At 47.9% G+C, this 23,271-nt stretch overlaps 2 protein-coding genes across 2 annotated transcripts in view; one reads left to right on the top strand and one right to left on the bottom strand.

Moving 5' to 3' along the window:
* The first annotated feature begins 11,803 nt into the window (after positions 1-11,803).
* On the top strand, positions 11,804-16,862 carry PCBD1 (pterin-4 alpha-carbinolamine dehydratase 1). The gene is made up of 4 exons (XM_058810651.1): positions 11,804-11,882; positions 14,759-14,890; positions 15,240-15,320; positions 15,826-16,862. The coding sequence occupies exons 1-4, from the start codon at positions 11,880-11,882 to the stop codon at positions 15,922-15,924; spliced, it is 315 nt and encodes a 104-aa protein (XP_058666634.1). The 5' UTR covers positions 11,804-11,879; the 3' UTR covers positions 15,925-16,862.
* A 445-nt stretch (positions 16,863-17,307) lies between these two features.
* Positions 17,308-23,271, bottom strand: part of SGPL1 (sphingosine-1-phosphate lyase 1) — a 30,499-nt gene continuing 24,535 nt past the window's right edge. Inside the window, exons 11-14 of the mRNA XM_058810270.1 lie at positions 22,200-22,438; positions 21,561-21,707; positions 20,583-20,703; positions 17,308-20,508 (exon numbers count right to left, since the gene is read on the bottom strand). Of these exons, the coding sequence (XP_058666253.1) occupies positions 20,368-20,508; positions 20,583-20,703; positions 21,561-21,707; positions 22,200-22,438 (648 nt within the window). The 3' untranslated portion in view covers positions 17,308-20,367. The remainder of the gene's footprint in view (positions 20,509-20,582; positions 20,704-21,560; positions 21,708-22,199; positions 22,439-23,271) is intronic.

The following is a 23,271-nucleotide window of genomic DNA, read 5'->3' as shown; positions in this document are numbered from 1 at the left end:
TGCTCCCTTTACAAGTAATTCACTCAGAGCCATGCAACAAAACACTTTATGAAGCCCCTGGATTTACTGGCTCCTCAGCAGAAAATATCAGCGAGAGGTCTGTGGAAAATTAAATATGTGCACATATTGAGAAAAACAGTAAGTGATAGATACCACTCAATGGAGTTTTATGTGACCAATTGCTGTTGGTGGATAGGTGATTTAAAGGTTGCATTAAATATCTGAAGCTTTAACTAATCACTGTATAAATAACTTACAGTGGTGGCTCCAGGAAAGCCACTGATTTTCATCTTCTCAGCAGACCCACATCAACAGAGGAGGATTCCAAGTAAGATCTACAGGAGGATGGAAAAAAAAATTAATAATTCCAGGTGAGGAAACACTTCCAAAAAGTGTAACTCCTCCTTCCTGGTGTTGGGGTTGTGCAGACAGCTTTGGACAGTTTAGGGGTACACATCTGTGTGCAGATGTGGCTCCACCACTGGTCAAGTTAATTGCTGGGACACGGATAAATACTCATCTTCACTTTCCCTCCTTCGTGGCCCCACAGACATTCTTGGATTCCTTACAGATAATCATACATTATTTACCACCTTTAAAGAGCATCCTGTCTCCTTTTCCCCCAAGGATGGTCACTTGGGATGAGGAGAGGAGCTCAAGCTCCTGCCCACCTTCTCCTTCAACTACCACACAAGGGGCAGGGAGGAGAAGAAAGAAAAATATCATCAAGGTCAGTTTTCACAGGGATGAGGAAGAAAAGCGCCCTTTCCCTGTCCCTTTTGGCTCCTGCTCCTGATGCTGAAATCCAGGAGCTAATGAAGATAGATGGGTTCGTCCATACTGGTGGGGTCTGGATGCTAATGAATATTATTTAATGGTCAAGGGCTGTCACGGGGCACATTGATTAATTAGCAGCGTTAGGAGGAGAGTGAGTCCAGCAGCACATCAGCTGCTAAGAATAGAACCCAAATCAGCCAGGAAGCAGAGCCAAAAGGATGAGGCAACTGCAGGCTCAGAGCTCACCTTCACCACCAGAAACAAAGGCAAAAACTCTTCCAGATGCATTTTGTGCACCTCCCACTGTGACCGTACTCACAGGGGTCTGAGGATGAGGGAAGAGACGAGGATCTGACTCCATGTTTCAGAAGGCTGATTTATTATTTTATAATATATATTACATTAAAACTATACTAAAATAATAGAAGAAAGGATTTCATCAGAAGGCTAGCTAAGAATAGAAAAAGAAAGAATGATAACAAAAGCTTGTGTCTCGGACAGAGAGTCTGAGCCAGCTCACTGTGATTGGCCATTAATTAGAAACAACCACATGAGACCAATCAGAGATCCACCTGTTGCATTCCTCAGCAGCAGATAACCATTGTTTACATTTTGTTCCTGAGGCCTCTCAGCTTCTCAGGAGGAAAAATCCTAAGGAAAGGATTTTCCAGAAGATATCATGGCTACACTCCCACCTCCTGCTAGGAGGAAATGTGCTGTTGCAGGGTCAGGTGTCCCCAGGGAGGTGGAAGTGACCAATCCTTGACCGTGGCTGTGGGAGGTTGTCCTGGATTGCCAAGCAAATTGTGTTCTATTTACCATCTGTAAAGCAGCTGTCTTCTGTTCAGTGGGCAGATTTCCTTATCTCTTCCACAACTGGGGAGACATCTGCTGATAACAGCTATTGAATGTCACTGCATAGCTGATAAGAGCTATAACATCCCATTGGGAGACGCTTCGCCCAGGGGGAGGAGCCAAGCATTGCTACCCAGATACAATCCAGAGGGAGGAGCCAAGCATTGCTACCCAGATATAATCCAGGGGGAGGAGCCAAGCATTGCTACCCAGATATAATCCAGGGGGAGGAGCCAAGCATTGCTACCCAGATACAATCCAGAGGGAGGAGCCAAGCATTGCTACCCAGATACAATCCAGGGGGAGGAGCCAAGCATTGCTACCCAGATATAATCAAGAGGTTTTGAGACACCAGCATGGCTTTCTCCTTGGGATTCCCCAGAGGAACAGCAGCTGTCTCTTCTTCCCCTGGATCTTCAGAGGAAGAATACATCCTTCTCTACAGATCCCCCTGCTCCAGCAGAACCACCCCTGACACTGCAGGAGGGCTGCAGCCACATTTCCAATGGGACTGCCACCAACACCCTGACCCACAGGGTGTCAGGTTGGGTTCTGACTCTGTCAGTGTTGTTCTACTGTACTGCATTGTTTATTTTATCCTTTTATATTTTTTCCTTCCCTATTAAAGAACTGTTATTTCCTGCTCCCATATTTTTTTGCCTGAGAGCCCCTTAATTTAAAATTCATAGCAATTGGGAAGGGTGGGGAGGGTTTACATTCTCCATTTCAGGGGAGGCTCCTGCCTTCCTTAGCAGGCACCTGGCTTTCCAAACCAAGACAGAGGTCAGGGAAGGGATGCTCCTTTCCCTAAGGATCTGCTGCTCCTTTTCTGCCAGGGGATCTACACCCCTTGCAGACCTGACAACAGACCTCAGCACAGCCCCTCTCTGTATCCTCACAAGGTAGGCAGTTGTAAAGTTTCACTCAGAACTGAGTCTTAAGCACTGAGGTTTCAATTTCTCCTTGCTTCAGCTCCCTACCTCTACAAAGAAACCTCCCCCACATCAATTTCAAGCATAATCTACTCAAAACATGATATCCTTTTCCCCTGTGTGGCTACACAGCCTAGGAAAAAAACACAAACAACAACCCCACACAACAAGCAGCCTGTTATAGAAGTTTTCTACACTACTGGAAAACAAACCAAGAAACAAATTGACAAAAGTGACCCCTGGGAGGGGAGAGCTGCACTTAGGAAAAGCTTCCCAGGTGTGTGGAGGAGTGCAGGGAATGATGAGGAAACAGCTCTACCACATGTACACGCATTTGTTAGAGCACACACTGACACAGCTGGGAGACACTGACAGCTCTGCAGAGTAAGACTAATTTCTGAGCACTGAAAATCATCTTGGTGGAAGGCTTGGGAGTAAAAATTATCCAGCCAATCTGACAGACTGGTCATAATTTTGGCACCTAACATCTCAGTCATGCCTGAGCCACAGAAAGCAGAGATCTTTTCATGGTTTTTGTTGACATGGCAGACTTGGCTGCTTGCTACAGAGGCTTGGAAAGTAAGACAGGTGGGTTTTGCACTGTGCTTACTGCCAACAAACACACAGGCAAAGAGGGGAAGGATCCTGGCCTGTTCCCCAATTTGCTGGTTTCTCACAAGCTCTAAAATACCCTTTCTGAAGCTCTGTAAGGAAAAACCACAATCCCATGCTCTAAATCACAGCTAAATCTCCCAGCAGTGTAAACAGAAGCAAGTGAAATAAAAGCCAATCCCTTAAATAAACCTGGAGTACATCTCAGGTTGTCCCTCAAATTTTATCAGAAGATGGTGCCACAAAGACAGCAAAAAACTTCTCCCCAACTCCTCCCTCTTTCTGGTAATGAACACCCAGAACCACAGCACCTACAGTCACATTTTTCTGCTTTGCAGCCCAGAAAGCAGCAGGTTTGCAGCAGGTATTTTACAGCATCAATTAACAAAAGCTACGCACCACTAATCAAAACAGGAGCCTGCTGCTGCCGTCCACACCTGAGCTCCAGACACAGCAATTCAGATCCCAAATTTTGCTGTGCTGATGAGATGGGCTCTCACTCCTTCCCTCTCTGTGAGCCTCACCTGTGCCCAGGAGAACTCCAGTGGCACCAGGAGTGTGGCAAAAAATGCCAGTGCTTTTCAATATCCCAGTTCTCCCTCCTGCCCTCAGCTGGATTTGCCCACAAAAGCCAGGCTGAATTTGCAAGGAGTTACTGGGGTGAGACCCTCTCCAGTGTCACAGATCAGTCAGATAAACCCTCGGTTACCTGCTTAAGAAGGCAGAGCAGCTGCAGACACCAGGCTGGAGTGGATCAGAAGAGACAGCTGAGTTATTGCAGAGCTCCCTGTGGCCTCAGGCTCTGCAGCACCTGTATTTATTTCCATGCTGGGCATTTGTTGCATACTGCTGATCAATACCTGGAGAAAAACCCTCCCTTTGCTGAGTGATGCTGCTGCTACTGACACAGAGGTTGCTTTTGGATCCTGCTGCCTTTAGTCCCTGCTGCCATGGTGGTCAATATCACATCTCCCACTTGCCCTGGAGCTGTTCATCCTGTTTGTTATCACAACAGGAGCAGGGGTTTGGGGAGAAAAGTTCCTGTGTTTTGTTCTCCCTCTTCTTCTGCCCTTGGCCACTGGGTCTGTTCCTTCTCTGCTTTGCAGGCAGTTTGTCCCAAGTCACTGATGATGCACTAGGGGTGGATTCCCTGGTGTGCCCTCCCAGTGGAAACCCTCCCATGCCATGGACAAACACTGTGGGACACACTCCCCCTCCTCTCCTTCCCTTTGTGGGGACCTCTCCAAGGACAAGCACCTTCTGAGGGGCTCAGGGCTGAGAGAAACCCTACAGGACACAGAGCTCCTGCATGCTTTGGGTTGGAAAGGACCTTAAAGCCCTTTAAGCCATGAGCAGGGACACGTCGCACTAGCCCAGGGTGCTCCAAGCCCTGTCCAAGCTGGCCTGGGACACTTCCACGGATGGGACAGCCACGGCTGCTCTGGGAATCAGTGTCCCCACCTGTCATAGACATCTTTTATGGAAAATCCTTTCCTTGGGATTCTTCCTCCTGAGAAGCTGAGAGGCCTCAGGAACAAAATGTGAACAATGGTTATCTGCTGCTGTGGAATGCAACAGGTGCATCTGTGATTAGTCCATGTTGGATGTTTGTAATTAATGGCCAATCACAGCCCAGCCAGCCTGGACAGAGAGCCAAGATACAAACCTTTGTTATCATTCTTTGCTATTCTATTCTTAGCTAGCCTTCTGATGAAACCTTTTCTTCTATTCTTTTAGTATAGTTTTAATGTAATAATAAATAAAGCCTTCTGAAACATGGAGTCAGATCCTCATCTCTTCCCTCATCCCAGAACTCCTGTGAACACCATCACACCCACCCTCAGAACAATTTCTTCCTAAAATCCCATTTAAATCTTCCTAACATCTGAATTCCACCCTTGCAGGAAGCAGCCAGCTCTGTCCCAGCACTGTGACCACCACCCTCCCTCATTCCCCACGGTGCCTGGGCCAGCAGCAGCAGCTCCCTGTGAGAGCTCTCCTGCCACAGGACACGAGCTCTGTTATCTAATTTGCTATCCCCAGCAGGTGAGGCACGGTGGCTTTTTGGCTTCTCAGGATTGCCACTACACAGTTTTCCCATTAATTTTGATCCTGCTTTGAACAAAGAGCGCAGACAGCATGGTCCAGTGGTCCTTGCCACTAATAGCAAGAACAAGCAGAGCACAAGGATTCAGTCTGTGAGAAGCAGCACAAAGCTCATTAGGCTGGGGAGGAAGGGAAGAGGTAAGGTAAATAAAAGAGTAACCTCATCAAAAGAGTATGTTTAATGCTAACAAGGGAAAAAAAAAACAGTGCTGCACCTGACATGAATACCATGAGCTTCCAGTAGCAGGTTCTGCGTTAGGAAAAATGCAAAATGGGACAGTGTGTCTGCAGCAGCTCCACATACACCACGCTCTGTGCCGGGGTACTTCCAGCAGTGTGCTTCCACAGCTCCCCTGCTCATCCACCACCCTCCTGGCGTGGCCACAGACGAACCCATCCAGAATGAAACCATCCCCAGGTGTAAAATACCTCACGAGTCTCTGAGCACCCAAGCACACTTCCACAGACAATCTGTGAGAGACAGGCACACCCCCAGCCACCATTTATCACCAAAAACCCCACTCTGTCTGCTCTCTCAGCCCTGATCAGGGGGAAAAATACTACTATGAAACCCACCCAGAGGCAGATTTAGGAAATAAAATCCACAACTCTACCGTACAGCAAAGCTCCTGGAGTTGGGCCCTGTCCCCTCATCATGTGCCATGACCTATAAACTTGTCTTTCTCCAAGGAAATGGCTGCCTTAGCAAATCTTTTATCCTCTCACCTTCTCCTGTGTGCTACAGTCACTCCTTCCTCCCAAACCATCCCCAGGTGTTAAATACCTCAGGAATCTCTGAGCAACTCTCCTCACCTGGCTTTGCAGCCTGACAGGTTCCTGGTTCTGATCAGAGGCCTTGTTTGCCCAAAAGCTTCCCTGCCTTCTCTAATCCTACCCCATAAAACATTTGCACAGACAGACCTCACCTTTACATCCACACCCAGGGCCCCTCTCCTGTCCCCTGATTTCTTTTTCCCTGCAATTGCAAAGTTGGGAATAACATTCCAGGAATTCCAGGACTTGAAAATAGAAATGGCAACCCAATGATCTGGGGTCACTTCATCAGGAACTGGAGTGATAGGACGAAGGGGAATGGTTTTGTGAAAAATGCATATTTTATGATTGGCTTTTCATAAATATTAAAAATGAATATAATATGTGTTGTGTTAGAAAGTTACGCTGTGTTAATTTTCCTAAGTAGTGTGTTAAATATAGTTTTAGGTTATAACATACTGTTAAAATAGAAACTATGCTATGTAAAATACTTTTTTTAAAGAAAGCAGCAAGATAGCAGCCACAGGACACCCGAATCTTTCAGAGAAAGAGAATTTATTGCTCCATTATTGAGTTCTTCCTGCCTCACTCAGCCATGAAGACTCAGTCAGGATTCAGAGGAAGAAGCTGACACTGACCAGACAGAATCCTGTGTTTGAATGGAATTTATGCATCATGGATGAGGTGTAGGAATATGCAACAGGCTGCTGCTTTTAAGGGTTAATCCTCTGTTAACGTGGCTCCTTTTTTGGGCTTTTTTTGCCCAGAAGAGGTACCCACACTGTCTATAACTCTTTGTTCTTATTGTCACATACTGTCCGAAATCTTAATTGTCCAAATTATTATTACTCTAATTATATTACTATTTATATAACCATTTTATTACTGCTAAACTTTTAAAATTCTAAAAACAAGTGATTGACATTTTTCACAGTTTTAAACTGAAAGAGGGGAGATTTCAAGGGGATATTGTGAAGAAATTCTCCTGTGTGAGGGTGAAGAGGTGCTAGAGCAGGGTGCCCAGGTCCTGGTTTTTGGGACCAGGTGGGATGCTGAGAGTCCTCACTCACCCTGTGCTGTTTCAGAACATCTCGGTTTTCCAGCATTTTCCTGACCCCTAGTGACAGGACGTGGCTGTACAGCAGCAGCTTAACGTGCAGTGCCGAACCCTCCCTGAATAAAACAGGAAACAAAACTCCTCAACGTGGGAAAACACTTTCCAGATCTGTCTAGATACTCACTGTGAAAAATGTATGTATTTTATGACTGGCTTTTCGCAAATATATTAAATGAATAGTATATGTGTTTTGTTTGAAAGTTATGCTGTATTCATTCTCTTAAGTAGTGTGTTACATATAGTTTTAGGATATAACATAATGTTAAAATAGCAACTATGTATAGGTGATATTTTTTTCAAGAAATAAATGAGATTTCAGCCACAGGACACCCAAATCTTTCAGAGAAAGAGAATTTATTGCTCCATTAGCAGAAGAAATGAACTTCTTCCTGCCTCACTCAGCCATAGAGACTCAGTCAGGATTCAGAGGAAGAAGCTGACACTGCCCAGACAGAATCCTGGGTTTGAATGGAATTTATGCATCATGGATGAGGTGTACGAATACACTGTTGTTTTTAAGAGTTAATCCTCTGTTAAATGGGTCCCTTTTTGGGCGTATTTTGCCCAGAAAGAGGTACCTGGCCTGTCTGTAACTCTTTGTTTTTATTGTCTCATATCATCCTAATCCAAATTATCCAAATTTTTATTACTCTCTATTGCTATTTTTATAACCATTTTATTACTATTAAACTTCTAAAATTTTAAAAACAAGTGATTGGTGTTTTTCACACTCACTCACCCTCCGCCACCCCTGCAAATTTGCCAGAAAACCCAACCTGTTCAACAAAGAAATTTGGGCTGAAAGTCAGGAAACAAACTGGATGGAATACAAGGAGCTTCTTCCCTTGAGCACAGAGCTCCAGGACGAATCCATCAGCAAGCCAGGGCAAACCAGGCAGTTCGGATGGATTGCCTTCCCCTGGCACAATCACATCCTGTTGCAGGACCTGGGTGACCTTGGCAAGGCCACAGCCTCTGTGATCTCAGCCCTGTCTGCTGCAGACCATGGGGCAAACTCCTGGGAAGCAGAAAAGATCTGTGACATGGGTACATCACCTGCCAGAGCCCTTGTGTGTGGCTTCAAGAGCAAACACAGAATGCAAACAGAATTATTCTGTCCCAACCCTGAGTTTCCTAATCTCAAATTTTTGGAGGATGCAGCCTCCTTTTTACCCCAATTTTCCAGCCGCATTTCCCTTCTCTCTTTCCCCCTTGGCTGAGGCACTTGAGAGGTTCAGACTCCCAAAATGCCTGATACCAAAGATTTCCCTCTAATGCACAACCCTCTCTTTTAATTTCAATTTTTATGGAATTTAGGGAGTTTTCTTCCCCATTGTTTCTTTCATCTTTCAATGTCTATTTTCATTGATCAGCAAACCTAAAGTTTATTTGTAAAAGCAAATCTCTTTTTTCATTCATCAATCAGTGGAACCCTTCCCATTGTTCTTTTATCTCTCAGTGCTGGTTTTATCTACCAGCAGACCCACAGCTTGTTTGTAAAGACAAATCTGCCATTCCTCTCAGGATCCATGGCAAAGCACTCCTGGATACCTTGGATTCAGGTCTGCATCATCATCCTCCTCTGGGAAACCTGAGAAGTATTCATGAATATGGTGAATCATTTATTTGTCACTTGTCTCTCTGAATTCAGTCAGTATTAGGAAAATCAAAACAAAATGAGCTCAGTTCTGAATTATTGTTGTTCTGATCTAAAAGCAGGATCACATTCCATGGTTACATGTGAGTTACATGGATTTAAGAGCTCCCTAGATACCAGATAATTCATGAGACATCCCATTAAAATGAGTATCCCAGCTAGCAGAGGGAATGGGGACTGAGGACGGTTAAGCAGTTTATCCAAAGCCACTTGTAAACTGCAGCAAAACTCAGATTTGTCACAGAATCACAGAATCTCTGGGTTGGGTTGGCGGAGACCTCCAAGATCAGCCCCAACACCTCAGCCAAACCCAGGCACCCAGTGCCACGTCCAGGCTTTGTTAAACACATCCCTGGGCAGGCCATTCCAGAACTCCATCACCCTTTCTGTAAAAATCTTTTCCTAACACCCAATCAAGACCTCCCTTCAGCGAAACACTGCTCACTCCTGTATGCCCTGATATTCCTGAAAGCAGGAATTTCAGAAAGCACCTCCCCTCCCACTTTGGGATTTGTGTTCAACATATTAGAAGTGGTGATGCCATTTTACTGCTGTTTTTTTCACCTTATTTTCCATGCAGGGTACTTTGCCTGAGACAAAAGACCTTAGCCTGACACACAGTGTGAGCAGAGCAAAGCCCCAGTTTCTGCCAGCCTCCAATTTATTTTGGTCATTGCTCTGAGAGCCCCACTGGTTTTGATAAAACACTGCTACAAGAGGGAATCTCGCACACAATTAATTAATGATTCATTTCTGTTTATTGGGCCCTTTTGTCAATTTAAACCTGTCACACCGGCCATAAATCCCCTCCAGTGCTAAGCAAGCTCTTTAATTAAATCTATTTTGCCATGAGAGCAATGTTTCAGATTGCAGATGATGAAAGAGTTTGGCCCACCCTGGTTTAAAACACCCTTTGGGTCTCAGATTCTCTGGGCACCCTGTGCCAGGGCCTCCCCATGCCCACAGGGAAGAATTTATTCCCAATATCCCATCTAAAAGCAAATTTTGAGATGGGAGACAGAACATTGCTCCCAGGCAAAGCAGCTTTCAGGTCAGGCATGTTTTGTTAAAAAGTTATTGACAAAATAAGAATTTCAGTAGTGATATGAGACCTCCCTCCAAATATGCAGAGTCCTGTACACGTGTGGGGTTAGCTGCCACCAAAAGCAGCACAGCTGTACAAGAGACAAAAAGGAGAGGGGCAAAAGAGCAAAAATCTGTTCCCAGTACACAGGTTTGCCCCTTGCACAGGGTGCAAACTGCTCTGAGCAAACACCTTGCCCAACACCCCTCAGTTAATCATTAAACACAAACCTAAAGGGTCCCATTTCAGATGGGGCAATTAAAGCTGTGCAGAAGGGGAACGCAAACAAATCTACAGAGGGAAAATTTTTTAAAAATTAAAAAAAAAAAAGAAGTATTTGCTTCCCTCTAATGTGCCTGCTGGAAAAACAAATCATCTCTGCAGAACCCACAGTTCCTTACAGTAGAAAACAAAATGTGCACAAGAGTATATACAAGGGCTGTATATCATGTTGCACAAAAAAAAAAAAAATTAAATAAATAAATGTGGAATTAGTTGCTTCAGAGGTGAAGAAAGCCATGAGGGAATAGCAGGGGGCTGAATTGCTGTCTGCCACGTACAGCAGCACAATAAAAACTGGTCAGCACTGGAAAACTGCCCATCATGTGCGTGGGCTGAACAGATGACGAGCTGCAGGACATGGGCACAAATCCATCTGGCCTGGAGAGGGAAAATGCCAGGGAGCAGCACTCAGCATCCATGAACACACAATTCCCTTGGCAAGGGCAGAAAATGCCTTAAAAGCGCTGGGAAATGTTGTGTGGGGCATTGCTCCTTCTTCTCCTCCATTTGCAGGGCTCTCAGCCAATATAACCTGGCCTAACCTGGACAGGCAGCCAGGGAGTAGAATTAGAGTAATAAAATTTGGACAATTGAGATTAGGACAATACCAGACAATAAAAACAAAGAGTTACAGACAGTCCAGGTACCTTTTCTGGGCAAAATAAGCCCAAAAAAGGCCCCACGTTAACAGAGGATTAACCCTTAAAAGCAGCAGCCTGTTGCATATTCATACACCTCATCCATGATGCATAAATTCCATTCAAGCACAGGATTCTGTCTGGGCACTGTCAGCTTCTTCCTCTGAATCCTGAGTCTCCACGGCTGAGTGAGGTGGGAAGAAGTTTGTTTCTTCTTATAATGGAGCAATAAATTTTCTTTCTCTGAAAGATTCGGGTGTCCTGTGGCTGCTGTCTGGTGCAAGTACCTCATTCCTTTCTTGAAAAAAAATCCCCCATACATAGCTGCTATTTTAACATTGTGTAATATCGTAAAACTATATTTAACACACTACTTAAGAGAATGAATACAGCGTAACTTTCAAACAAAACACACATAATATGCGTATACACATACATATATATGCATATACATATAGATACACATATAATATATGTATACACATAGATATACCTATAATATATGTGTATATATATAATATATGTATATGCATATATATAATGTGTATATATATGTATTTATATATATGTGTGTATATATATAATATGTATATATATGTATTTTAATATATATGTATTTTATATATATGTATATATAGATGTATATATATAGATGTGTGTATATATATATATGTATATATATATATATATATATATATATATATATATATATAAAATATGTATAATTCATTTGAATGTGTGCGAAAAGCCCATCACAAAATACCCATTTTTCACATTAAGGGAGCGGCCCGCACAGAGGGGTGCGCGTCTCGGGGCCCAAACCCATGGCGGCTTTGGCGTGCGGGGCTCCCGGAGCCCCTGTCCGGCCATGCCCGGTGAGCGGGGCTGGGAAGGCTCGGCCGGCCGGGGGCGGACCCGGTGGCCTCGCCACGCCTCCGCCGCCCGCAGGAGCCGCACGGGATCCGGCACGGCGGGAGCGTCCATCACCGGGCGGGCACGGAGCAGCATCACCGTCATCATCACCACCATCACATCACCCAGGACCATGGTGAGTGGCTGCGGGGCCGCTCCGGAGGCAGCCGCAGGGTGCGAGGAGCGGCAGGAGGAAGGGGAAGGAGCGAGCGCTGCGGTTAATCAGTAACGCGCAGCTCCGCCGGCTCCTGCCGCTGCTTTTCCAAAGGCAGCGCTCGCTCTCCAGGCTCCCCGAGGGGGAGGGAAAGGATCAGCCAGGAATGACCCCCTCCCCGCATTCTGTAGGGCAAGGGCGACCCCCGCGTGTGCTCCATCTGCGCGGCCCCGTTGGAAATCGGATTTTCCACCGCAGCCAAAGACCCTCGTGGAACAGAGTATTCCAGGGCTGCCCCCCGTGCCTTTGCCTAGGTGGAAATTCTGCTTTTCATTAGGGAAAAATGGTTCTCTGGGAGGGTGGGCAGGCCCTGGCACAGGGTGCCCAGAGCAGCTGTGGCTGCTCCTGGAATCCTGGAAGTGCCCAAGGCCAGGTTGGACAGGGCTTGGTGCCACCTGGGATAGGGGAAGGTGTCCCTGCCCATGAACCGGATGATCTTTAAGGTCCCTTCCCACCCAAACCATTCCATGGTCCTTTAAAAGGGAAGATTTTAGAGCAAAGAGGGTTCAGATTCTCCCAATTGCCCTTGCTGGTTCCTTTCCCTCTGTTGCACAATGCATCTACTTGGTTTCCTGCTGGCAAAAAAAACCCCAAAAATTAAAATCCCAACTTTTTGGCGGTTGAGAGCCAGCAGAAGAAAACAAAGCTATTTCATTCCCCTAATGAGAAGAGTGTGTTTTTAGGGAGTGAGGGCACATGAAAGCATTAACACGCCATCCTAACAGAACCAGCAGGCTGGCCCATGTCCTGGAGTGGAGAAGGATGGATTGGAGCAGGAGGGCACGGGGTGCTCCAGGGTTTGCCCTCGGACACAGCCAGAAGAGTTGGCTCCGTGTGCCAAACCTCAGCCTGGCCATGCCTCCCGCTGGTGCTGGGAGGAGCTGGGCTGGAAAAAGCCCCGGGGCCACCCTCCCACAGAGCCACGACAGAGAAAAAGAACAATTACACCACGTCCTTTTGCTGCTGTGCCCGGGGAAGGCTGGTTTGGAACCCTGCATCCCTCTGCTCCAAGCTACAACTCCAGCTTTACCTTTCCTCCTTTTAGCACCGATACGGAGCAGGTTTCAGCCCCTGGTCCTAAATGCTGGTGCAGGAATCTCCTGCCCTGCTCCCTTCAGAGCCCCCGCGGGTGGCTTCCTGCCAGCAGAGCCATCCTCTGTCTTTCCCCACCTCACCCAGTTGCTAAGCTACCTGTGCCCGGCTTATCTCCCCATCAGCAGGGAAGGGCAACGGCTCCGCGTTTATTGAGCTCGGTCCTGTTTGCTCACTGCCTGCCCTGCCAGCACAGCGTTGACATTTGGGGCTGGGGACGGGGGTGACAGAGCCAGGGCCGCCAGGGGGTCATCCAAAATATGCAGAGGCAAGGAACACCCTTCCCCAAAAATCCTGCAGAGGCAAGGTACACCCTCCCCAAAAATCCTGCAGAGCCGCAATGCCCGGGGATGGGAAGCATCCCACCGCCAGTGACACTGGCACTCTCCATTCCATGCAGGGATACACAGACAGGCACCATAGGAATGGGGTGTCGTCATTCCAGTCTTCCCCAAAACATGCAAGAGCCACCCACAAAAACATCAGTTTCACAGCTGGTCCTTTGGGTTTGTGCAGCGTGTGAACAGGGAAAGCACAGGAGAGGATGATTTGCCTCAGTTGCCATTTCTGAGCATTGATGCCCAGGCAAAGCATCTCAAGGGGCTGCTGATCAAATACCCACCAAAAAACTGAGCCAGATTCGTCAAAACTCATATCCAACTTGCCACACTTGGCTCTACAGCACACAAAGGAAAATAAATTACAAGGATCTCTTTATCATCACTAGCTGGAAAGATCAACTCACCCAAACCAGGGCTCAAGGAGTGTTTGGACAATGCTTTCAGGCACGTGGTGAGATTCTTGGGGCTGTGCTGTGCAGGGCCAGGAGCTGGAGTTTGATGATCCTTGTGGGTCCCTTCCAACTCAGAACAATCTTTGATTCTGTGAAAGAATTTCAATTGCCAGAACGTGACATTTCAGAGAGCAGTGCCCCTTTGCACTCACTCCTGCCTTCCCCACTGAGCCAGAGCAGAGCTGGCTCAGGCAGCCCCCATCCCCAAGAGCTTCATTTCAGCTTCATCTCTGCCCATAAACACTCCTCAAAGCCAACAACTGCTGCCTCCCCACTACCACCCCTTAAAAAACAAGTACCAGCAGCTCTGCCCGAGGCACAGCTCAACCACAATCCCTCCCTCTGCCCTTTGTTCCTCACAGGCTGAAACAGCCTCTTAAAATCCATTGTAACATAAAGGAGAGGGGGGGAAAGGAGCTGAACTGCAGCTTAGTGTGACTCATCTCTGATCCACAGCACTTCTTTCTCCTCAAAAGCAGGCTCCCAATGAAAGAGAGAGAGAGGGAGAGAGAGAGAAAGGGAGAGAGAAAGGGAGACCCTCCTACTTCAGGAACCCTAAAGCAACTCTCAGATCTAGAAATGATCACAAGATCTTCTGCTTTTTAAGTTGTTGGTTGTTTTTCTTTTTTCCCTAGGGGATTATATGTATTTTGGGGTTTAACTTCACACAGGTATCATTTTTTAGCACCTCAGGCACCGTGGGAGGTGTTGCAGGTGAGAAGACAGAGGGGACCAGCGGGACTCTGTTGGTACATGCAGGATGTACTCCAGGCAGGGAGCAGAGGACATGGACGTTCCAACCCTCCCACCCACTCCACAGCTGCAACCCCACAACCCATGGGATGCCTCACTGCTCTCAACATCTGCTTCATCCCACTGCTGCCACGCTGACCTGCTCCTCTTCCCTCTCCAGGCAGGCAAAGCCCACAGGCTGAGCACGGAGGAGAGGGAGCAGCTGCTGCCCAACCTGAGAGCTGTGGGGTGGAACGAGGTGGAAGGCAGAGATGCCATCTTCAAAGAGTTCCACTTCAAGGACTTCAACCGGGTACGAGCACCAGGGACACGGAGCTCTGCACACTGAGAGGCCCCTCTGCAAAACTCAGCCAAAGAAAGCTCTCTGGGTCTCTCCTGAAATTGAATGGCTTGAGCAAAATACCCTTCCTAGGACACCAAAGGGACCAACCCCGCACAGAGTTTGTCTGGGAAACACTCCTCAGGAAGAGGAAAACAGATAGAAAACCCCCAGAGTAGCCCAGGCCTTGCATTTGGTTGGGTTATGTAGACACAGGCAGTGTAAAATTATTAGTAATGGGGTGAAAACTTTTGCAGGGTATATATTGCAGGGTAACATATTGGTTAACTTTTGAGAGTTAACTTTCCTTCTTACCTTGCAGGCCTTTGGCTTCATGACCAGAGTGGCTCTACAGGCAGAAAAACTGGATCACCATCCCGAGTGGTTCAATGTGTACAACAAGGTGAGGAACACGATGGTGGGGACAGAGCAGAGCCCTTCAGGGAGCAGCTCCCTTTTCTGAGGGACAAAACAGGAGCAGCAAGTGCTGTTCTCATCTCTCTTCCTTCGGATGCTATTCCCATATCACAGCCAGCCTTCAGCTACCACAGATCCTTTCCTGCTCCTTTTATCCCATCCAGCTGAGCAGTAGCTGCCAAAGGCTGGCACCAGCACTGCTTATTAAAATCTGTATCAAGTAGCAGCCACAGGAAAAGCTTCTGGGGAAAAGAGTGAGTTGGAAATGGGCACAGGTGGCTGCTGTGACCAAGGCAGGGGTGGCAGTGACAGTTTGTGGCCAGCATGAGCTGTAGGAAGGAGGAAAACCAGGCAAAGTGCCAGAGCGCCTCTGCCAGCCCAGGGACTTTGCTAACAAGTGTGGAGCTCCTGCCTCATCATATGCAGCACTGGGGAGAGCAGCTCTGCTGTTTCTGCCAACAACTCTGAGCCTGTCTGTCTGTCTGCCCTAGGTTCACATCACCCTGAGCACCCACGACTGCGGGGGTTTGTCGGAGCGGGACATCAACCTGGCCAGCTTCATCGAGCAGGTGGCAGCTTCCCTCTCCTGACCAGGGATCCCACTGACCAGCCAAAACCCCACTGTGCCACTGTGCCCTGCACCCAGAGCCTTTTCCCACTTCCAAGCCAGATCCTGGATCCAGAGAGCTCGGATGGATGGAGGCACTGCTCAGGGTGCATGTATCCATCTCTGATCTTGCAGGTTCCATCCTCAAACCCTTCCTTAGCCATGTGATCCCACGGCCCCAGCTGCTGAGCCTCTTATGAGCAGTCAGTCACATCACAGAGTCACAGGATGGCTTGGGTTGGAAGGGACCTTAAAGATCACCCAGTCCCACTCCCTGCCATGGGCAGGGACACCTTCCACCATCCCAGGCTGCCCCAAGCTCCATCCAGCCTGGCCTTGGACACTGCCAGGGATCCAGGGGCAGCCACAGCTTCTCTGGGCACCTGCCCACTCTCACAGGGAATAATTTCTTCCAAATATCCCATCTAAACCTATTCTGTGTGAATCCATTTCCCCTTGTCCTGTTACTGCCTGCTCTTGTAGAAAATCCTTCTCTGTGTTTCTTGTCAGTTCCTTCAGGCACTGGAAGGCTGCAGTGAGGTCACCCCAAAGCTTCTCTTGTCTGGGCTGAACAATCCCAGTTCTCTCAGCCTTTCCTCACAGCAGAGGTGCTCCATCCCCTCTGATCATCCCGGACTCGCTCCAACAGGTCCACGTCCTTCCAGAGTCAAGTTACACCAGTAAATCTGTCCAGAGCCTGCCCCCATCCTGCCCCTGTTGTTGCTCCTTACCTCCTAGAATGTGCTTAAACCCATTTTGTGACCCCTTTGGCTTCTCCGTAGCGAAGCAGCAAGGTGCTGTGCAGTTTGTCATTGCTGTAACCCCTCTCCAGCAGTATTACACCAGGCACGTGGTCTCACCCCCACTGGAGCCAGCCTTTCCTGGGATACCAACTGAAAGTGTTTACAATAAACATCTCATTTAACCTGGTGGCTCTTTGCAAAGAGGCCTCACTGACCAAATGACACCAACAGGTTTCCCTGGCTGCTCTCAAGGTGGTGATGCTGCCACAAAAAACCTTCACACAGAAGTGGCAGGTGCCTTCACCTCAGAGTGACTGGGCTCTGAAAGACCGAGAGAGGATCAAAGCCAGGGCAGGTAAAAACGGCTTGTGTAAAATCACAGCCAAGGCACAAATACAGGGAAAGGACAGCCAAAAGGCACAAGAGCAGCATGGCACCAGGGCAAGGGCTGCTTATGGTGGAATACTACCCAAAAATGGGGTTGCGGTGCAGGATCTTCACTGATACAATGATCTCACGTGAAACCAACAGCATTTGATTTCAGCACCACAGTCTGGGGAAAAGCACTACAAACACCCAGTTCAAGTCTCTTTTTGATTCTCTTTTTTAAACCCTTTTAAATTCTACAAAGTATTAATAGAAAATCCATAGCTCTTAACTTCCAGCATCCTTAAACATCACACACAAGATGCAGACATGGACAGCACTTTCATTTTGACAGAAGGACAGAGCAGCCCTCAGGCAGTTAGTGAGATTCATAAACCATCCTCCCTGCCACAGACCAGGCTGTGCATTAGCAAATTCCAGGAACAACAGGTCCACATTCATTCAAACAAGCACTGAAGCAGAAAAATAAGAGCTCAGTGAGCCTAGATAGCTAAATGCACCATTTTAATACAAACGAGGCCCATTTTCACCATCTCTCCAGCCATTTCAGCCTCCAGTTCAACCAGGGGCAAATCAGAGCAAAGCAGAAAACCGCCATCAGATCAACTCATCCCATTTGTCCATTAAAAAGTCCTCGTGGATTTATTGGGCAAGGTGTTATTGTGTTGTACGCAACCCTTCCGCTCCCCTCTCCCCCAAGTCATCAGAAAAGTGCAGATGAAATCCATGGCATGAAGACACACATCTCTTCTTGGTCCATCCCATTGGATATTCTTCATTCTAGTACCTAAGAACAGGTGAATCCCTTGGGAGTGCTTTGTACAAGCCACAAATTGAGTGTCCTGCTTGGAAAACCAGGAAATCCCACAGGAATTAACACTGGCAAGGATCCCTCCAGGTCTAAAAGTACCGTCCAGTTTCAGATCATAATCCAGTTCATCAAATTCTTCTCCTTTTTTGTCTTTAAAACAATCACACAGCCTGTAAATCTGTTTTTCCAGGACCATTTGGCATGATAAAATAGATGCAGATTACATGTTAGGTGACAAGGATGAATAAAAACTACACACCAGGGAATTACAGTGGCCTACTCCTGACCACAGGATTACACTTACAGTACAGGACAAATACACATGGAACAATTAAACCCACAAATATTAATAAGCAAAGCCCAGAATAGAGTACATTGACTTACAAATAACATCTTCAAATACATCCAAAAGTGTGAAATGGAGCACTGATCTGTTAGATCCACCTACTTCCTGGGAGGAAAATGCAACCAGGGAAGGAAGAGAAGGGAGTTTTGCTCTCCTTCAGCCCACCCCAATCCACCCCTTCTTTCTTTTAAAGCAGAAACAAAAAGAGTACCTCCCTTTTTTTTTTTTTTTTTTTGTTTTGTTTCATTAAATCTCGGTTCCAAAGAGAACCATCACAGCAGCCAGACACTGAAGACTGTCTCCAAACTCAGAGATACAGTAATGGTCACATTGGCAAGACCTTGAGAGAATAAATAGGTCCAGTACAAACTACCAGAGCTGATATCACCATCAAGAGACTCTCAGGCAATTCAATGATTTCAAAAGGGCTCAGAGACTTGCATGAAGTCATCAAGCTCAGGGCAGATGGCCAACATGCTTGTGTCTCCTAGCACAGGGAATAAAGCTGTTGGAAAGCCAGGATCCTTCCCAGAGTGGCTGGGCTGGTTTGTGCAGGAGCTGGTCAGTGACCTTCTCATTCCTTACAATTCCTGTGCTTCAGGCTAACAGGCTGGAGCAGAGAGATGCCTTCAGGTGCTCTGCACAGGACTGTGCAGACACGGCATGAAGTCTTCACCCACGTGTGGGATTCTGCCTGGGAAACTCTGCTCCATGCAAAAAGCTGAGAGGAAACATGGGAAAGCCCTGCAGGAGTAACTCCAAGGCTACTTGAGAGATTCTGGCTTGTCCTTGAGGCCACAAGGCTGTGCTAGGAAAACTCTCTCACGCTAAAAACAGCGGGGAAAAATAGGAAGGCTGAGCCATGCCCAAGGCTGGAACAGCTCTGACTTGCTGCATCCTTTCCCCTGCTTCTCCCAGCATCTCTGTAATACTGTGAAGGGACTGGCTCATTACAACTACTACCTAACAGGCAAGGGTGCTTCTTCCTCTGAGGCCAGCCTGCCTTTGAGGTTTGTTTTCAGAATTAGTACCATAAAGAAACGACCAGAACGAAGGTCATGGTCAAACAGCTGAACCCTCCAACCCTCCCTGGCCTGCCACAAAAAAAAAGCCAGAGAAGCATCAAGGCACAATGGTGAATGCCCTTTTGAGAATGTGCCTTAAAAGAATCAGTGCAAAGAGCTGAGATTACTGCTATTACAAAAGTCACCTTTTTGATACTAAAAGACCATGGTTAAAAAACTATCTGCACACGACGTCCCTGGCTGTGACAGGGGCCAGGGCCCTGCCACAGCATCCTGAGGGGACAGTGTAAAACCTTCAGGTTCTGAACAGTGAAATGAGCTTCGCACCTCCCTCCAGATTTGTGCAAGGGAAAACAGCACTCCTGGGTGGTCAATGCATGTCTTCTACGAGAGGCAGGGGAGCAGAACAGCCACGATGTACCCAGGGGTTTCAGTACCTTCCAGTTCCTCTCCCTGCACCACCTGCTTGGTTTCTACTTCTGCTGTTGTTCAAGAGATTCCAGGAAAGGAGTTTGTGTTGTTTTTTTCTCCCCCTCGGCAGATATTGATTGCAGTCTCACTCAGATTTCAAAGGGAGGCCATGACTACCTTCCCTCTGCCAATTTATCAGCTCTGCATTACACAGGTATAAGGCTCCCAGCACGGTCTGTTAAATGCAGAAGCTTACAGCAATACTCAAGAGAAAACAATTTCCAATTTACTGTCTGCCATTAGCTTCCAGGAAGACTGGAGCCATGGAACACGATGTGAGAACTCAAATTTAACACTTGGCTGGACACTGGCTGAATACCAGGTCTGAGGAGGAGAAATAACACGGAATGAAGTGACACACAGAATACCTAAGGAATTCGGAGCTGTGGAATGGACATTCAATTCACCATCAACAGCCATGATGAAAACAGACAGGGGGGAGGGAGGAAAAGCCCTAAAACTGAAATTGGGCATGAAAACAATGCAGATTTCAGAAGAGACTAAGACAGGGAAGGAATTCTTCCAGATCAAGCCACTCTCAGACCTGCAATTGTAGGAACAAAGGAACTGCAATCTCTTTCCCTAGGAAACCTTTGGAGCTACCCCAGTGCTGGCTGGCAAGGCACAGATTGTTGCACTACAGTCAGTGGTGGCTAGGAGAGCCGTTCATGTGCTTTTCAGTGCTCAGAACATCCGTGCTGTAGAGGCCATCCAGGTAGGCCTGGGAAATCTCTGCCACCAGGCTCCTGTCTGGGACGGACTGCGCCATTCCATAGATGGCTCCCTGAGCAGAGAAGAGAGGCTGTTACACAGGAGAAACACCAAACACCCCCTCCTCACGGTGTGCTGGCTCCTCACCATGCCCGTGGTCTTGGCGTTGAGGTCCTTCATGATGTCCTGGATGCTGTCCCTGACATCCTTCAGGAACTGCTCGGCCACGCCGGGCTTGGTGTGCAGCTGCGTGATGCAGAGATGGATGCTGGCAGGCAGGCAGAGGGCAGACATTAACCACCTCCAGCACACACAGCTCCGTGCTTCCTGAGCCCTTCTGTGGCCACTGAGAACTGTGCATCTCCTTGAAACAGCACTCCCACTAAGGGCAATCCCTGCAAAATGCTTGCTAGAACCAGCTCCTTCTGCCTTCCTTCCTTCCTGACTTCACAATTAGGTTAAAGTTTCTCACTTCAATCCAGGTATCTCTGGTGAGAAAAACGCAGCTGCCTGCAAGCATGGGGACCCCGCCATCATCTCCCTCTCCCTCCTCTGCAGCTTCTAAGCCATCACCAGAAGGAAGCACCCACCTCTGAGCTACCACCTCAGGCTCCCTGGACTTCACTTCCCATGGCCACTCACAATTCTTTTCAGTGCAGTGCAGTTGCATCTGGGAGCACTGGCCCCTTCTGCCCACAAAAGTCCAATTTCCTACTTAAGGAAAGTCTCTGACAAAGATTAATTTTACATTGAAAATGATCAGCCATTCACTGTTGTTTTGATTTCCTTCATCTTCAGCAGGCAGAAGGAAGACAGTAAAAATCAATAAATCAATCTACAAGCCCTCAGTTAACTAAACATGAGATAGAGTCTTGGTTATTTACATTTTTCTGCTTGTATTAGATAGAGCTAAGAGAAAGTCCTCTGCCAGGCTCATTAAATTTACTATTATTTTATCTTCAATGCTGTATAATGGCAATTATGAAAGTGATTCCTGCTCTGTGGAGGAAAATTCTACATACAATTTATCAGCTATGGACAACAGTATTCAGCAAATCACGAGAGCTACGTGGCCTGAAGTTGAGCATCTTGCTAAATACATCACTCCCTGGTCTCCACACTCACCTTGGTGGGAACTGTAGGACATTCAAGTTCCATCCTTTTGCAGCTAAAAAATTAGATAATCGATAGATGTCGAAAGTGTCCGAGCCAATGGACAGGACAGACACCTCTGGCTTCCCAAAAATGAAGATGCTGTCAATTTTTCTCAACCTTGAAAAGAAGGAGGAGAAATGACTGACCAATGTTACAGGGTTCAGACATTCCGGAGCCTTAAAGGAAAAGCTACAAGAGGGAGCAGATGGCAGCACATTCCCACCCAAAAATCATGCACCCAGCCTGGGCCATTGGGGCTTGCCGGAGCACCTGGGTTACTACATACCCCCTAAGGTCAAGTAAACCCAGGAAGAAATGGAAAAGAGGGAAGACAGAAAAGCAAGGGAAGAGAGAAAATCATCTTCTCTTACACAGCCACCCAAGCACCCCAACAAGGAAGAGTATAACCCTTCTTTTGTCCTCCCTCCAGATTCCCCCTCAGCCATGGCTCAGGCAGAAGGGATTCTCAAAGCCAAGCTGAATGAAGGTGCCTGCACCCCTCAGCTATCTGGGCGCAAACAAATGTTCTAGAACTGCCCAGCAGGTACCAGGGAAAAACAAACCAAAAGCAGTTTGTGAGGAGGGGTCCAGCAGCACCCAAACCCTTACTCTGACTCCAGGAAACGAGCTGTTTTAATGATCCTCTTGGTAGCCTCAACGTAGCCCGACTCTCCGATGTGCAGCAGGGTTGCCCAGCATGCAGCTATGATCCCACCAGGCCTGGAGCCTGCCACCGAGGGGGAGGCATAAATTCCTCCCTGCCAGTCAGGGGCTATGAAGAACTGGTACTTTCTGTACTCCTTGTCACTGTAGAGCACCACCGAGGAGCCCTTGGGAGCGTAGCCATACTGCAAGGGGCACAGAAAGGGTTAGAACGCAGCAAGAGGGCACAGGAGTGCACCCAGGTCCGCACCAAGATCCCTTTTGTTGATGTGCTGGTGAGCAGAAGGCTCTGCAGAGGGCTTGGGACAGGCTGGATCCAAGGGCTGAGGTTCAGCAAGGCAAAGTGCAAGGTCCTGCCCTTGGGTCACAGCAAGCCCCTGCAGCTCCAGGCTGGAAAGCTGGAAAGGGCCTTGGGGTGCTGGTGACAGTGGCTGGACATGAGCCACCACGTGCCCATGTGGCAATGGCACCTGGCCTGGATCAGGAATAGTCTAACCAGCAGGATCAGGGCAGTGACTGTCCCTCTGCTGGGGACCCTTGAGGGCTGTGTCCCGTTCTGATCCTCCAGCCAGAGAGCCCTGGAGGGGCTGGAGTATGTCCAGGTAAGGGAATGGAGCTGGAGCCCCAGGAGGGGCTGAGGGAGCTGGGAAGGGGCTCAGCCTGCAGAAAAGGAGGCTCAGGGGGGCCCTTGGGGCTCTGCACAGCTCCTGACAGGAGGGGACAGCCAGGGGGGTCCGGCTCTGCTGGGAGAAAACAAGGGGCAGGACAAGAGGAAATAGCTTCAAGTTGCGCTAGGGGAGGTTAAGGTTGGAAATCAGGAGAAGTTTCTTTGTGGAAGGGGAAAAATGGGCTGTCAGGGTTGAAGGGGCTGCCCAGGAAGGTGGTGGAGTCTCCATGCCTGGAGGTGTTCATGGAATGGCTGGATGTGGCACTCAGTGCTCTGCTCTGGTTGATGAGGTGGGGACTTTGGCACACTGCACAAAGCACATGAACAGAGCAGCCCCCACCCCTGCACCTC

This window comes from Ammospiza caudacuta, chromosome 9, assembly GCF_027887145.1.
Source record: "Ammospiza caudacuta isolate bAmmCau1 chromosome 9, bAmmCau1.pri, whole genome shotgun sequence".
NCBI classification, from domain to species: Eukaryota; Metazoa; Chordata; class Aves; order Passeriformes; family Passerellidae; genus Ammospiza; species Ammospiza caudacuta.
The sequence above is the reverse complement of the archived record's forward strand: the minus strand, read 5'-3'. Positions and strand labels throughout refer to the sequence as shown.